Here is a 15,478-nt window from a genome sequence, read left to right on the forward strand (position 1 = left end):
CCAACTAAACTCTGATAAAACAGAAACTCTAATTCTTGCTCCAGACCACATGGTCCCAGAAATTAGAAAGCATATCAGCTTCTTAGACCCTTCTGTAAAATCATGCCTTAGAAATCTCGGTGTCATGTTTGACAGCTCGATGTCGCTCGAGCAGCATTCTAAGCAGCTGGTCCGAAACTGTTTTTATCATTTACGGAATATCTCTAAACTCAGACTAATGGTATCAAAGCTTGAACTTGAGATGATTATTCATGCTTTTATTTCTTCTCGTTTAGACTATTGTAATGGCCTTTTTACTTGTTTTAACAAATCAGCCTTAAATCGTCTTCAGACTGTGCAGAATGCTGCAGCACGACTCTTAACAGGCACCAAGAGAAGATCACATATCACTTCAGTCTTGGCCTCCCTTCACTGGTTGCCCATAAATTTTAGGTTTCATTTTAAAATTTTACTTCTAACCTTTAGGGCCCTACATGGTCAGGCTCCTCAATATTTATCTGACCTGCTGAAACCACATACATCTTCTCGGGCTTTAAGGTCATTAGATCAGAGACTGCTGGTGGTACCGCGCACTCGTTTTAAAACTCGTGGTGATCGGGCCTTTCAGACTGTGGCTGTCTCTTCGCTGCACGAACTCCATTGATTCTTTTAAGAAACAGCTGAAGACATTTTTTATTTAGAAAAGCATTTGATTAATTTCTTCTTATGCTGTTTTATAGTTTTATTGTTTTACATTGTTTTATTTACTGTTATATTGTTTTTATATTCCCATTTCCTGTGTTGTAAAGCACTTTGTGATTTTTATCTGTGAAAAGCGCTATATAAATAAATTTTACTTACTTTTACTTACTGTTTTGGGTTTCTTCACAATCTGATGGATCTTTGGCTGCAGCTGTTTCCAGTGGGGAGTCCAGCTCGCCTGCTCTTTACATATCTGCTTCCTGCACTGTGGTCTTTGATCTTTTTTTTTAAATCTTCTTACTGCTTTTCTGGTTTGTTCTCTACCCTTCATGTTTCATTACGGCTACCATGTTTCTGTTAAGATGTTTTTTAATGTAACTGACACAATAATACATCTTAATAGTATCTTTATAGTTCAAAATATTAAATTCTTGTGAAGAAATCAATTGTGAAGAAGTCAGTAAAATGCATTTTGATCTTCTGCTATGCTCAAACAATTTTGTTTGAAACCTATTATAAAACACATATGTGGCCCAGTTTTGGACATTTGAAACAGATCCTTAAAATAAGTGTGAGATGTTATTTTTAGCAGCGTGGGAAGCCAGATGAGCTGGAGGGAACAGAGAGAAGAAAGGATGCAAGGAAAGGATGATACCTTTCCAGAACAGAATGGTTTATTATAAATTTGGATTTCAAAAGGCTCATTCCCACAAGACGCCCCTGAAAGGCTCCAGTCTGACTGTGGATGAGTGATGTGTGGAGGCTTTACTCATCCAGGGAGCAGACCTGAGTAGAATTGCAGCTGAATACATTTTTGTAGCACAAAAATTACAAGCGGCGTATTTGATTTATCCTCTTTTCTGAGCGTGTGCCTGCTTTTGAAGCTTTTCAAGCATCACAGAGGATAAATGAAGCGCTGCATGCTGAGTGACAGAACCTGCAGACTGTTTTGTTGAGCCCAGAATGCCACTGACAGAAGAAGAGTCGAAGGATTATTAAAGATGATTCAAACACAGCAGTGAAGATCTCTTTAATTTCCTCGAGTCTCTTGTGGTTTTTTTTCTGTCAAGTGAAATAAACTTTTTTACCACAGAATTCAGTTAAATTGCAGACTGCTGCTCTCGCTGTCTGACTTTTGCTTTAATTATGCTTCTTATGTCACACACAAGTATTCACCCTTGACCCAAACGCTCAGCACAGATTAATAGGTCCCTATGAGGGCTCAGTGTTTGCTCAGCTTAAATCATTTTTGCCTTTCCCTTCCCTCACCAAAGAACATAATTTAAATCGCGTGTTAAAAAGACACTGACGCATAGAGAGAGCAGATTTCTCCTGTTTTGGCTTCCCTTCATTGGCTTCCTGTTAAATCCAGAATTGAATTCAAAATCCTGCTCCTCACATACAAGGTCTTAAATAATCAGGCCCCATCTTATCTTAATGACCTTGTAGTACCATATCACCCTATTAGAGCACTTCGCTCTCGCTCTGCAGGCCTACTTGTTGTTCCTAGAGTATTTAAAAGTAGAATGGGAGGGAGAGCCTTCAGTTTTCAGGCCCCTCTTCTGTGGAACCAGCTTCCAGTTTGGATTCGGGAGACAGACACTATCTCTACTTTTAAGATTAGGCTTCAAACTTTCCTTTTTGCTAAAGCATATAGTTAGGGCTGGACCAGCTGACCCTGAATCCTCCCTTAGTTATGCTGCAATAGACGTAGGCTGCCGGGGGATTCCCATGATGCATTGAGTTTTTCCTTTCCAGTCACCTTTCTCACTCACTATGTATTAACAGACCTCTCTGCATTGAATCATATCTGTTATTAATCTCTGTCTCTCTTCCACAGCATGTCTTTATCCTGTCTTCCTTCTCTCACCCCAACCGGTCACAGCAGATGGCCCCGCCCCTCCCTGAGCCTGGTTCTGCTGGAGGTTTCTTCCTGTTAAAAGGGAGTTTTTCCTTCCCACTGTCGCCAAAGTGCTGCTCATAGGGGGTCATATGATTGTTGGGTTTTTCTCTGTATCTATGAAGCGCCTTGAGGCGACTTTTGTTGTGATTTGGCGCTATATAAATAAAATTGAGTTGAATTGAATTGACGCTTTATAGGTCAGGTGGTGAGCATAAGATGACAGGCCTCTTTCGCCATTAACGTAATATTATGTTAAGTATATTTCTAGGATTTCACAGAGGAGGAGCACATGGATTCATTATCTACTCAAGTACAGAGTCTAATGCCAAAACAATGCACCAAGCCTGATTCTGGTGTTTTCCATTTTCTGATGTGTTAAATGCTTAAGTAAGTAAGTAAGTAAAATTTATTTATATAGCACATTTCACAGATAAAAATCACAAAGTGCTTCACAATAAGATTTTAACAAGTTAAAATTAATTAAAAGCCTGTTTGTATAAAAATGTCTTCAGCTGCTTTTTAAAGGAGTCAGTAGAGTCTAGACAGCGTAAAGACAACGGCAGAGAGTCCCACAGCCTCGGTGCCTGAAAAGCTCGATCCCCACGTGTTTTAAACCTGGTACGTGGGACCACCAGTAGCCTCTGACCTGAGGTTTCAACAGGTCAGAGATATACTGGGGAGCTTCACCGTGCAGAGCTCTAAAAGTTACAACTAAAATTTTAAAATGAACCCTAAAATTTACAGGCAACCAATGAAGAGAAGCCAAAACTGGAGTAATGTGTGACCTCTTGTTTGTACCAGTTAAAAGTCTTGCCGCTGCCTTCTGTACAGACTGAAGGCGATCCAGAGCTGATTTGTTGAGACACGTAAAAAGACCGTTACAATAATCCAAACGAGAAGAGATAAAAGCACGAATCATCTCAGGTTCTGCCTTTGACACCAGTCTGAGTTTAGAAATGTTTCTTAGATGATAAAAACAGTTCCGGACAAGTTGTTTAGAGTTTCTCAAGAGACATCGAACTGTCAAATATAACACCCAAGTTTCTGAGACTCGACTGAAATGAAGGGTCTAAAAATCTGATATGCTGCCTAATTTCTGAGATCATGTGATCAGGTGCAATAATCAAAGTTTCTGTTTTATCTGCATTTAACTGAAGGAAACTGTCATTTAACCATTGTTTGATTTCTGACAAACAATTATTTAAACAAGACAATTTATACAACTCAGAAGCTTTGAAAGAAGCTTAATAATTTTTGAGAAATGCAGTAATTTTCTACTGATTGCACAAGTCCTGACAGACGCAGCGACAGTGTCAGAAGAGTAAATATAATAACAATTTGATCAATGATATCAAAACAACAGAAATTTGTCACCAAAAACCTTTTGATTCAATTCAATTCAGTTTTATTCATTTATTTATTTTATTTATATAGCAGCAAATCACACACAGTTGCCTTTTAAGGCTCATTAAAAAGAAATAAGGACTAGCTTTAAAAACATGCCCCAAAGTAGATAAACATATGATTTATTTACTGGAGCTCGGCCATCAAGTCTGTTGATTCTGATTCATTTGTACAAATATTTAATCAATCTCTTAATTATGAGCACAATATTATCAGCATTAACAGAAGTGATAAAAACAAAATCCAAGTGGGAACAAATTGTTTCTTGAACATTGAGTGAAAGAAGAAAAAACCCTCAGTAATTTAATTAAAGGCTTGCTGTTCCCGCTTGCTAGTTAATTGTGCATTTGCAGAAATGTTTGAATAAAGGAACTGCTCTGTGTGTTGGCAGTCAGATGGAGAGGTCTGATACCAACCTGGGATTTGGAGAACTGCAAACATTTAACATAATGTCACTCATACAATCAGTAGAAAATGAGCACATTTTGATGGCTGCTTAGAATCTTATTAAACAGAAAATGGAAAATTAAAGTAGTTGTGAGGACAACTTGGGGATATGTAGCCTAGAAGAGAAACTTTGACAGCACGTGTTGATCACACTTGTTGTAAAAGTTCTGGCCCACCAAAAACCAGATCTACGTTTAGCTGATATCCCAAAGAAGGTAATCTTCTCAGCCATCTCCACATGAATAGATGGGAACATTGTTTCACAGATAACAAACAGCAATCGTTTCTGGCAATGAAAGCTGGCTTTCTAGCTACATTTGAGCAATTTTCAGACAAGGCATTCAGAAATATTTAAAGTATTCATGGAGTTCTATATCATGAACTGCTTCACAAAGAAACTATACCATCAATGAAGTTTTATAGCAACATCCTGAAGCATCTGATGGAGCTGCTGTGGTGACACAGCTGCTAGTACACGGTGCATGTTTTGGAGACGACTCTCTGGCTGTATCCCAATTCAGGGTCTGCAGCCTCAAAGTATGCAGCCTCAACGATCCTCAAGGGCAGCGTACTTAAAGACCATTAAGGCCGGAAGTGCGAGGCTTGTGAAATGGGACGGTCTAGCCTCCGTTGCGCTGCCCAGGTTGCCTAGCAACCATGATACTAACAGCTGGAAACGTTTCGTACAGCTTTGTTTGACAGAAATGAAGGAGAAAATCTTTTGTTCATTTGTTTGTTTGTTTCTACATGAGCTTTGATCATTCTCTGATTAAGCTCAGCTATTGAACAGCGTATATTTTAAAGTAAAGGCTTTAAAACCAAGTTAGTACAAACGTCACTAATGTCACATAACTTTGCCGACATGTGGCCAACAGTAATGTTTTAATGTTCTTCGTTATTAAACATTTGCACATAAATAAGTGACATAATATTCAGTACTTACTTAAAGTTTACTCTTCGGGCGCCCCTCATCCGCCGTTTTTTTTTCGGCAAAATTATCCACACCCACCGCCGCGCTATGCATTCTGGGATATGTTGGGCCACGAAGTCTACACCGCCGCGTCCTTAAAATTCAGGGAAATGAAGGATGCATTTGAGGGCCGCATTTTCGCTTTGTATTGGGACAGCCTTCGTCGCGACGCGGTGACGTAATCGGCCTTAAAATGCGCCCTTTAAGGCTGCAGACCCTGAATTGGGATACAGCCTCTGTTTCATCCTCTCTGTCTCCCCGTCTTGGTGTCAAGCTCGGTGAGTCTTGGTGCTCCTGCAACTTCCTGTTTTATTTTGTCAGGCCTCATCTCATGTGCATTGTGTTCAGTTTTGCTTCCCCTTTCTTGTTATGCCTAATTTGTTCCTGCTGTGTTCCCATGTGTTCCCACTTCCCTAATCACCCCGTAGTGTATATATTATCTCAGTCCCCCCTTGTCCCTTGTTGGTGTCTCAGCTTATCTTCCAGCTTCTTGGTTGTTGCTCAGGTTTTATTGCTTTTTAAAAATTGTATTTATTTAGTTTTTTAAATGAATAAAGTGTTTCCCAGTTTAAGTCCTCTGGTTCTTTTGGCTTTCCTTGTTTTGTTTCAGCCTTACTGAATGAAGCCTTTTGTTAACTGTTCTCCTGCATCATCAGCATTTGGGTCTCTGGCTCACATGATCTGCAGCTGCAGCTCCTGAAACTATTTAGTTATTTATTTTTTGAAATGTGAAAATATCAAGACGTAAGTTAAACTACATAGTGGCAATGTCAGGAACAGAAACATTGGGTGTAGAGTTAACATCAACACCAACCTTAGTGACATTGGCTTGTGATTATATCCCACTGTCTTTACGTCAACATGATACTAAAGCTTTGTGACCAGTAATATTGAATATAATTAACAGAGGTATTGGATATATTTTAGACTTCCGGTTTTGACGAGCATGGGGTAGTCACACTTTCCCTTAGCTCCCGCAACTTTTAGTTATTTGAGCGAGCCCACCTAACTTATCTTTTGAGGCAAATATCTTGGTGATTTGGTGAAGCCGTCAGAACATTTGATGCCCTGTCATGTCGCCTAAACCTGCGAAGTCGAATGGCAAAACAACCGAATGCGCGGCTGCTAGCGTTCCTGCGAATGTTAGCAAAGCCGACATAACAGCACTGCTAGCGGAGCACTGTTCGGCTTTACTGGCGGAGCTAAAAGTCAGCTTTTTTGATGACGTGAATAAAAAGCTGGACGGACTACAGAAGGCATCGGACAACCATGGTGAGCGCCTAGAACAGGGGTAGGCAACCTTTCTGATGACGAGTGCCATTTAAAATTTCCTCAGAAGTCAATGTGCTATATGATTGCATTAGCAATAAATTTAATAACGCTCTATATGAACAGTTACACAATATATACCACTTTATAGAATTATATTTGTTCGCAGATGTTGGCAGTTATCAGCTGTTTTGAAACAAAAAAAAGACACTTTTTATCCATAACAAGAACTCTATAACAGCAAATGAACTGTACAGCAGAAAATACAAATGCTATTTATGGCCTCCTCACAACAATGATAAGAGAAAAACTGGGCCAATATGGCATGTTTGTTAATATTCAACCCAACCCTTCAACTCATTCATGTCACCTAAAAGGTAAACCTGTTTCTCCATCACCTGTTCAGCTCTGATGATTCAGTAAGGACATCTCCTGGTTTCATCTTCATGTTTCCCTCTCACCAGATATACAAACCGACATCATGACCAGCAGCTTTACAGCTGTGGCTCCAGCAAACATCAGCTGATACTAGAAATTAATATTAAATAAATTCTAACAACTGCTGATCAAGCTTAAACGTGCTGCTGTTGTTTAGCGCGACATCTGCTGGTTTCCTCTTTCTGGCGCAAAGTGATAAACAAACAAGAGACAAAAGCCGATCAGCTGAACATTGATCAGTTTCATGATTGAAATAGCAACAGGAGAGAGAGGGGAGAGGATGAGAGAAGATGCAGCTGTGCAGCAAAGACAGAATAACTCCAGCTTTGTGTCTTTTTCCATTCTAGCTGAAGTCCGAGACAAACTGCGTCCCTTCTCAACTCAACACCAAACGCGTAATATTTTCTCTGAATGTGGGACGATTCCATCTTTTTACGGGACGGTTGGCAACTCTACTAACTAACCTTATGAGTTAAATAAAGATCACTATAAGTGACATCAAAGCACCCACCCAGCTGTATAGAAACTCCGTCATGCTAGCTCACGCAGTACAAGTTATTGTAACTGACTGTAAAAAGTCAGAATAACGAAAATAAACTCCACCTAAACTTGGTTTATATCTGACCCAGATAGACTGCAGGTCATAACTTCTTACCTGAAGTTCAGGTCACCTGACACTCGGACCGGCGGCTGCCTCGAGTCTCTCCTCCTGCCTCCCCTTTCTCTCATCCACCTGCTGGCCTCCACCACTTGCTAATGTTACTGAATCTGTGGAGTTAGTTTTTTAACACACCGACCAGCATCTGACCAATCCACCACCTTTCAATGTTTATACCGTTACAAAAAAAATCATCGGGCCACCAACCGAATGCCCGGTATGCCCGATGGCCAGTCCAGCTATGGTCGTGCCATCACTTAACCCCCCTGTGGCACGCGTGCCCAGGGTTGCCGACCCCTGGCCTAGAATCTTTGGAGGAAAGCGCCGAAACGCTCGACCAGCGCCTTGCTAAAGTGGAGGATACCTGTGAGACACTACGGGTCGCTAATGAAAAGCTGAAGGCTAAGTTATTGGACATGGAGTCGAGAAACAGACGCTGCAATGCTCGCCTTATCGGCCTGGAGGAAGAGACTGAGGGTCCACAACCCTCTAAGTTTTTCTCACAGTTGTTGCAAGACGTTTTTGGGAGAGACATTTTCCCCTCTCCCCCCGAACTGGATTGTGCATACCGTATATTGGCCCCCAAACCGGCCCCCGGAGGCAGACCACGGCCTGTCATTGTCTGTTTTTACCGCTACCAAAACAAGGAGCTGCTAATACGAGAGGCTAGGAGGAGGAACGACCTGAAGTATATGGATAAACCATTCTGGGTCTACGAGGACTACAGCCCTGAGGTGTTGAGCCAGAAACCATCACTTCTATACCCGGTGCGACTACGCATTGTCAAAACAGATGGTGTATGTCTCTGTGGCTGAGGCCGAAAGGTTTGTGCAAGACTCCATGGAAGACTGAACTGTTTTGAGGCACGTGGAACACGGGACTACTTCGGACGACTGTTACGGCATTGTCATGCTTACTATGTTGATTTTCAGACATTTAACTTCATTTCTTTTTCTTTATATTTTGAATGGTGGACTTCACCGGGGTACACCTGGTGGGTCTTATTCCAACCTTTACACTATGCGGGCTTAAGGAGCTTTAGGTAGGATAGTTATGGAAGTTTTTCAGTTAGATTGGGTAGGTGTGCTGTTTGTTCTGACAGCTAGTTCACCTGGGGGTTCAGGGGGTTTCTGGGAGGGTTTCTGTGTTCGACTGTCCAAGTTAAGAACCAAGTGCTTTATGTTTCTTGTCCGAGCAACCAGCTAAAACCTTTGATATATTTTCAATGGTTACCTCGATTGACTTAGTGACCTGGAATGTTAAAGGCCTGAACCATCCTATTAAAAGAAAGAAGGTTCTCACTCACCTGAAAAATATGGGTGCTCATGTAGCCTTTATCCAAGAAACCCATCTTAAAATGTCAGATAATACTCGTTTAAAATGTAGTTGGGTGGGGCAGCTCTTCCACTCACATTTTACAGCGAAGGGAAGAGGTGTAGCGATATTGGTCAATATATTGGTAAATAAACGGTTTCCTTTTACCCCTTTTTCGACTCTGGCTGATTCAAACGGATACGTTATAGTAACCAGATCAATTTTTAATATTAATGTTACATTAGCAAATTTATATGCCCCAAACTGTGATGACCCCAATTTTTTTTCACGCGTCCTCCACCTCCTGCCTTGTTTGAATACCCATTTACTTATTATGGGTGGGGACTTTAATTTGTGCTTGGACCCTGGGATGGATAGATCGTCTCTAAGAACTGGATACTCGACAACAAAGTCAGCTTCTTATTTACAGTCCTTTTTTTCAACCTACGGCATCTCGGACACTTGTCGTTTTTTACACCCACAAGTCAGACAATATTCCTTTTTTTCAAATGCTCATCAAAGCTACAGTAGAATTGACTATTTTTTTACTGATAACAAACTAACCTCTCTTGTTAAGTCATGTGATTATCAGCCTATTGTAATATCTGACCATGCACCCTTAATATTGACACTGCATATACCCGGTATGGAGTCTCCTTAACGGATGTGGAGATTTAACTCTCTTTTGTTAAGTGATGAAAACTTTATAGAGTTTATTTCGGATCAAATTACCTACTTTTTGGAATTTAATTTTAACTCAGATATTTCCATCTCTTCGGTCTAGGAGGCTCTTAAGGCTTATCTTCGCGGCCAGGTTATATCGTTTACAGCTAATAAGAAACGTGCTTCTACTTCTAAACTAAAGGATTTGGAAAAGCAAATAGCAGACTTGGATAATAGGAATTCTCAGAACCCCTGACCAAATTTATATAAAGAACGTTTGAACCTGGGTGCAGAATATGACGTGCGCGCCTCACACTCTATAGAATATTTATTGTTAAAGAACCGCAGTGATACCTATGAGCACGGAGGTAAGGCGGGAGAGATTCTAGCAAGACAGTTGAAATGTGCAAGAGCCAGGCAAACTATTAATGGGGTCGCAACCCGAGATGGTGGAACTGTTACAGATCAACAGGGGATAAATGATGCTTTTCAGCATTATTATTATAAGTTGTATAGCTCCGATAACACCAATGATTCTAACCTCCTCTCTGATTTTTTTAGAGACCTAAAGATTCCAACATTGTCCCCAGATGAGGTTTCCACCCTGGATGTACGTCTGCAGCAGCAAGAGATCATAACGGCAATAAAATCATTACAGTCTCGCCGATCACCAGGCCCTGATGGCTTACCGAACGAGTTTTATGCTGCCTTTGCTGGAAAACTAGCCCCTGAGTTTGCTACGTTATATACTGACTCTCTTGCCAAAGGTGTTTTGCCTGATAGCCTAAATCAAGCCTGTATAACATTACTTCCCAAAAAAGATAAGAACCCTTTGGAATGTGGATCCTACAGGCCGATTTCACTCCTGAAGTTTTGGCCAACCGATTGGAAAAAGTTTTACCCAACATAATCTCTTCAGATCAGACTGGTTTTATTAAAAACAGGCACTCCTTTTTTAGTATTCGTCGACTACTTAATATAATGTACACCCCCAGCCAAGCCGCTTCCGAATGCCTTCTCTCCATGGATGTGGAGGCATTCGATAGAGTAGAATGGGAATATCTATTTGAGGCCTTGCAAATAGGCCTCAAATAGATATTCCAAACCCAAACAATTGGGTTTGGAAGTTGCCCCCTCAGCCCCCTCCTTTTCGTATTAGCTATTGAGCTGTTGGCAATAGCTATAAGAAGTAATCATGCCATTCAAGGCATTTCGCGATATGGCACTGAGCATAAACTAAAAATCTCTCTATGCCGATGATCTCCTGCTGTTTGTGTCCGAGGCTGAGGTAACATTTCCCTACATTCTTGAACTTTTTGATACATTTGGGCTTGTGTCAGGCTATAAATTGATTCTACACAAGAGTGAATTACTGCCTCTAAATATGCCTCTTTCCACATTAGCGAACATTACTGTTCCCTTCAAGATTGCAACGCACAGTTTTGTCTATCTAGGCATAACTGTGACGAAAAACTTCAGCGATCTCTTTAAAGAAATATTTACTAAGTTACACCTCAGTATGCAACAAGACTTGTCAAAATGGTCGCCGCTTCCTCTCTCGTTAGTTGGGAGAGTGAATGTAGTTAAAATGTCTGTATTACCCAAATATCTTTATCTGTTTCAAAGCCTCCCTGTATACATTCCGAATGCTTATTTTAAGAAATTGGACTCTGTAATTACATCATACTTTTGGAACAATAAGAAACCACGTTTGCATAAAACACATCTGCAAAAGTCAAAGCAAGATGGAGGCCTGGCTCTACCGAATTTCCGTTATTATTACTGGGCCTCCAATTTACGCTGTCTGACCTACTGGCTGCACTATCAGCACGACTGCAGCGGACCCGTATGGGTAGAAATGGAGAAGCTCTCTTCTGGTTCTTTCTTGTTATCGTCTGTCGTAGGTGCATCTATCCCGTTACCCAAAAGCCTGACAATTGAGAATCCTGTAGTTAATAATATTATCCAGATTTGCTTTCAGTTTAGAAAACATTTTAATCTTCTGAAGATGTGCTTAGGGAGCCCAGTAGCTTCCAACTATGTTTTTTCCCCTTCAATGTCTGATGCCACATTTCAGGGCTGGCAGAGGCGAGGGCTGAGATCTTTAAAAGATTGTCTGCCTCATTTGAACAGCTGACTAATAAATACAACTTACCCCCCTCTCATTTTTTTAGGTATCTAAAAATACGACACTTTCTTTCAGGCTCTATCCCTGGGTTCCCAAATAAACCCTCTAATGATGTAATGGATGACATTATGTGTTTTAACTCAGCTAAGAAAAAGGCCATATCATCAATACTTGTTCTGATTTTGCGCCTGGGTTCTTCTTCTATGTCTGCAATTAAGCGATCCTGGGAAGAGGATCTTAGGATCTGTATTACTGAAGCAGACTGGGTCGATGTTTTAAGTAATATTCACTCGTCCTCCATGTGTGCAAGACATTGCCTTCTGCAGTTTAAAATAGTGCACAGGGTTCATCTCAGCAAATCGAAATTGGCAAAGATCCCCCGATTGAACCAACGTGCGAAAGATGTAAATTGGCAGAGGCCACCTTGATCCATATGTTTTGATCCTGTCCCAAAATACAAAAGTTCTGGATGGATGTCTGTGAGGCTTTGTCCAAGACCAAAAATAAAAAATGTGAACCTGCTCTGTGAAGAGAAGCGCGTGCCAATCGTCTATCTATGTATCTATACACACACACACATACACACATGTATATATATTTCTATTTGCTTCAGTCAGCTTTACAGCAGTCACGGGACATTTTCTTCAGGAAAATTTTTTTTTCTCTCAAGAGCCCAAATTTAATTATTTCTTGTAGTGTCCTGGAGCCATTTGACTTTTCATGCCGGTTTGTATTTGGTATTCATTTTAAATAGGTTGGGTTTTCCACTGGGACATTTTTATCTCCTTGGATGTACTGAGGCTGACATTTTCTGTGGGTTACTACAGCTCCATTTTAAATGATTAAACCATGTGGAGAACTGAATGATATTACAGACATATACTGTAAGTAGGAACCAATGAGGTTTGTGCCCTGGAATACACACTATATAGGCTGAAATGTTTTTTGCTCCTGCAAGGTTGGTTTTAACAGTTGGTTTTAACAGTGCTACATAATGGAGCACAGCAAAGAAACAGATGCTCGATTGTATTTGTGAAACAAACAACGACGTCTCTGACATGTGTCTGTCAGCGTGAAAGTACTCAGCACATCCCCTCTTCCATGTCACACACAAGCACTTACCATCAAACTCAGCAGGGCCCACTCCTACTATGATGACAGACATTGGCAGAGAGGCTGCCTGTGGAAGGAGCACAGAATGAATACGAGACAGATTACAGTTCCCCCTCTCTTTGAAAGACAGTTTTACACAGTAATGCAGCAATATATAGAATGGCATACCAGTGAACAGCTAGCTTTACCTGATACAGTTTGACTGAACTTCAGTTGTGGGGGTTTTTTCAGAACATTATGGAATTAGTACCAGTCTTTGGCTCTGCCTGTTTCTCTTAGGCTACGTTCACACTGCAGGTCTTAATGCTCAATTCCGATTTTTTGATCAAATCCAATTTTTTTGTCTGCTTGTTCACACTACAAATAAAATGTGACAGCAAACGTGCTCTAGAGTGAACGCTCAAAGCGGCCGCATGCGTAAAAGAAGACGTCACACACAACGCGCTCTGTTTAGACCCAGAGCAACAGTATGTTTGACAGATGGACCTTAATATAAAGACTTCGGACTTTACGTTTCTCAATTTTTGCTTTAAGTTATTTTGTTATTTACATAATAATGTAAATAACCTAATAATGATCCTTATTGCTGTTTTAGAGGAGCGCTGCTTCAAAGGATAGTTGCAGATTTCTGTCAGAATCTGCAGATTATACAGAACAAATAAAATGTTCACGTTTCTCCAACGTTGTCTTCCCAACAGTTTCACTGACATCTACACGGGATGGCCAGGAAGTGTTCACGATGTCTTCTCGGGCGCTGATAATTGGTGTCTGTCTTGTGTCAGTGACGTAAAAGACGGATTTAATGCGACTTGACCGTTCAAACAGCAGTCGCTTTCTAAAACATCGGATATGTATCGGATTCAGTACCACATACGAGAGTGACCCAGATCGGATTTGAAAATATCGGATTTGTGCCGTTCACACTGTCATACCATGATCGGATATGGGTCGCAGAGGGTCAAAAAAAACTGATTTGATGCGCTTTCGCCTGCAGTGTGAACGTAGCCTAACTGATGCAGTAGCATCTAATTTAAGTCCAATACAAACACATTTCGTCGATCAGACACTTGGTAGTTAACCACAGTATCTGTAAATCAAAATATTTTCCATCCATCCATCTGTTCTCTTCCATTAAGGTCACAAAAAGCCAGTCTGTCTGGGGTAACACAGAGAATACTTACATTCCATATTTCCATTATTATTCGTTTTAATATTGATCAGTACAACTTTGAGATTCTCTACATTGCATGCTAGTCATGGCAATGGTTAAACTAACTACCTAGTTGATCCCTAATAATTTAGACACATACACATACCAATAAAAAACTGTGTGATCAGATAGAGGAAGTGGCTGACATCTAGAAGTCCTACCAGTGGTTGGACAAAGTTGGATTGAAAGACAGCACAGAGGCACTGATCATAGCAGCACAGGAACAAGCTCTGAGCACAAGATCCATAGAGGCTGGGGTCTATCACACCAGGTAAGACCCCAGGTGCAGGCTGTGTAAAGATGCCTCTGAGACAATCCAGCACATAACAGCAAAAACATCAGTGCCGAGCAAAGCCTGGAAGTCCTGAAGTGATAATGGGATATGTGCCCCAGGATGGTTGGGAATGACCGAATAAGATCCCGCGGGACTTCCAAATACAGACGGATAAACTAGTAATGGCCAACCAACCGGTGGCGCCAGTGTCCGGCAGCCTCGCCTCTGTCAGGGTGGCTGTGGCTACAATGTAGCTTACAATCACCAGTGTGTGAACGTGTGGATGACTGGTTGTGTGAAGCGCTTTGGGGTCCTTAGGGACTAGAAAAGCGCTATACAAATACAGGCCAGGCCATATTTTAAATCTAAAGGACTTCTGAAAAATCAGGCACTTTGAGGCACTTTCTTACTAACAAACACTTTTCAGACTTGATAGCTGGGTTCATCACAGTATATGCTATTATACAACCCTTTACACATCATATCATCTGTCTTGGGTTGATGTGGATCCCACTGATGTGCTGCCTCTATATTCAATTAAATGTTCTGTGTGTAGTGTGCTATGTATACTCACATTGACAACTGCCTCTTTAGTCTGAGCCATGTCTGAGATGACGCCGTCTGTGATCATCAGCAGCACAAAGTACTGTGAGCCATCAGTCACTTCTGCAGCACTCCTTACAGCATAAAACACACAAACATGCAAATGTTACATGTTCCATGCACACATGCCTGAGCAAAACTGTTGCTTTGGTTAAAATAACCAACAGATAATATTGTTTTATGTGCATGGGATATGGGCATGTTCAACTATGGCTGATCACCAATAGAGGCTTTGAAGGAAATGCAAACATCAGATGTAACTTTCTCTGTTTTTTTGCTCTCAGTTGCAAAGTACCTGCTCAGAAGTATGATATTTCAGGTGACTGAAGTGTGTGAGATCAAACTTTGAAAGTTCCTGCATTTGTGCACATATGTCTAACATGTTTTGGGTCTTATGATTTAT

At 40.9% G+C, this 15,478-nt stretch overlaps 1 protein-coding gene across 4 annotated transcripts in view; it reads right to left on the reverse strand.

Moving 5' to 3' along the window:
• The window catches only part of LOC146519221 (copine-9-like), a 205,727-nt gene that overhangs the window by 13,262 nt on the left and 176,987 nt on the right, over positions 1 to 15,478 (reverse strand). For 3 of the 4 annotated variants that reach the window (XR_014874280.1, XR_014874281.1, XR_014874282.1), the window contains 3 exons: positions 15,047 to 15,149; positions 8,073 to 13,055; positions 3,234 to 6,685 (listed from right to left, as the gene is read on the reverse strand). Coding sequence is in view for 1 of the 4 variants with exons in the window: in XM_085161093.1 (XP_085017219.1) it covers positions 12,998 to 13,055; positions 15,047 to 15,149 (161 nt within the window). In the remaining 3 variants the exon portion in view is untranslated. Of the gene's footprint in view, positions 1 to 3,233; positions 6,686 to 8,072; positions 13,056 to 15,046; positions 15,150 to 15,478 lie in introns of those variants that run through there. The other variant, XM_085161093.1, reaches the window with a different exon arrangement.

Source organism: Neolamprologus multifasciatus, chromosome 5 (assembly GCF_963576455.1).
Source record: "Neolamprologus multifasciatus chromosome 5, fNeoMul1.2, whole genome shotgun sequence".
Lineage (NCBI taxonomy): Eukaryota > Metazoa > Chordata > Actinopteri > Cichliformes > Cichlidae > Neolamprologus > Neolamprologus multifasciatus.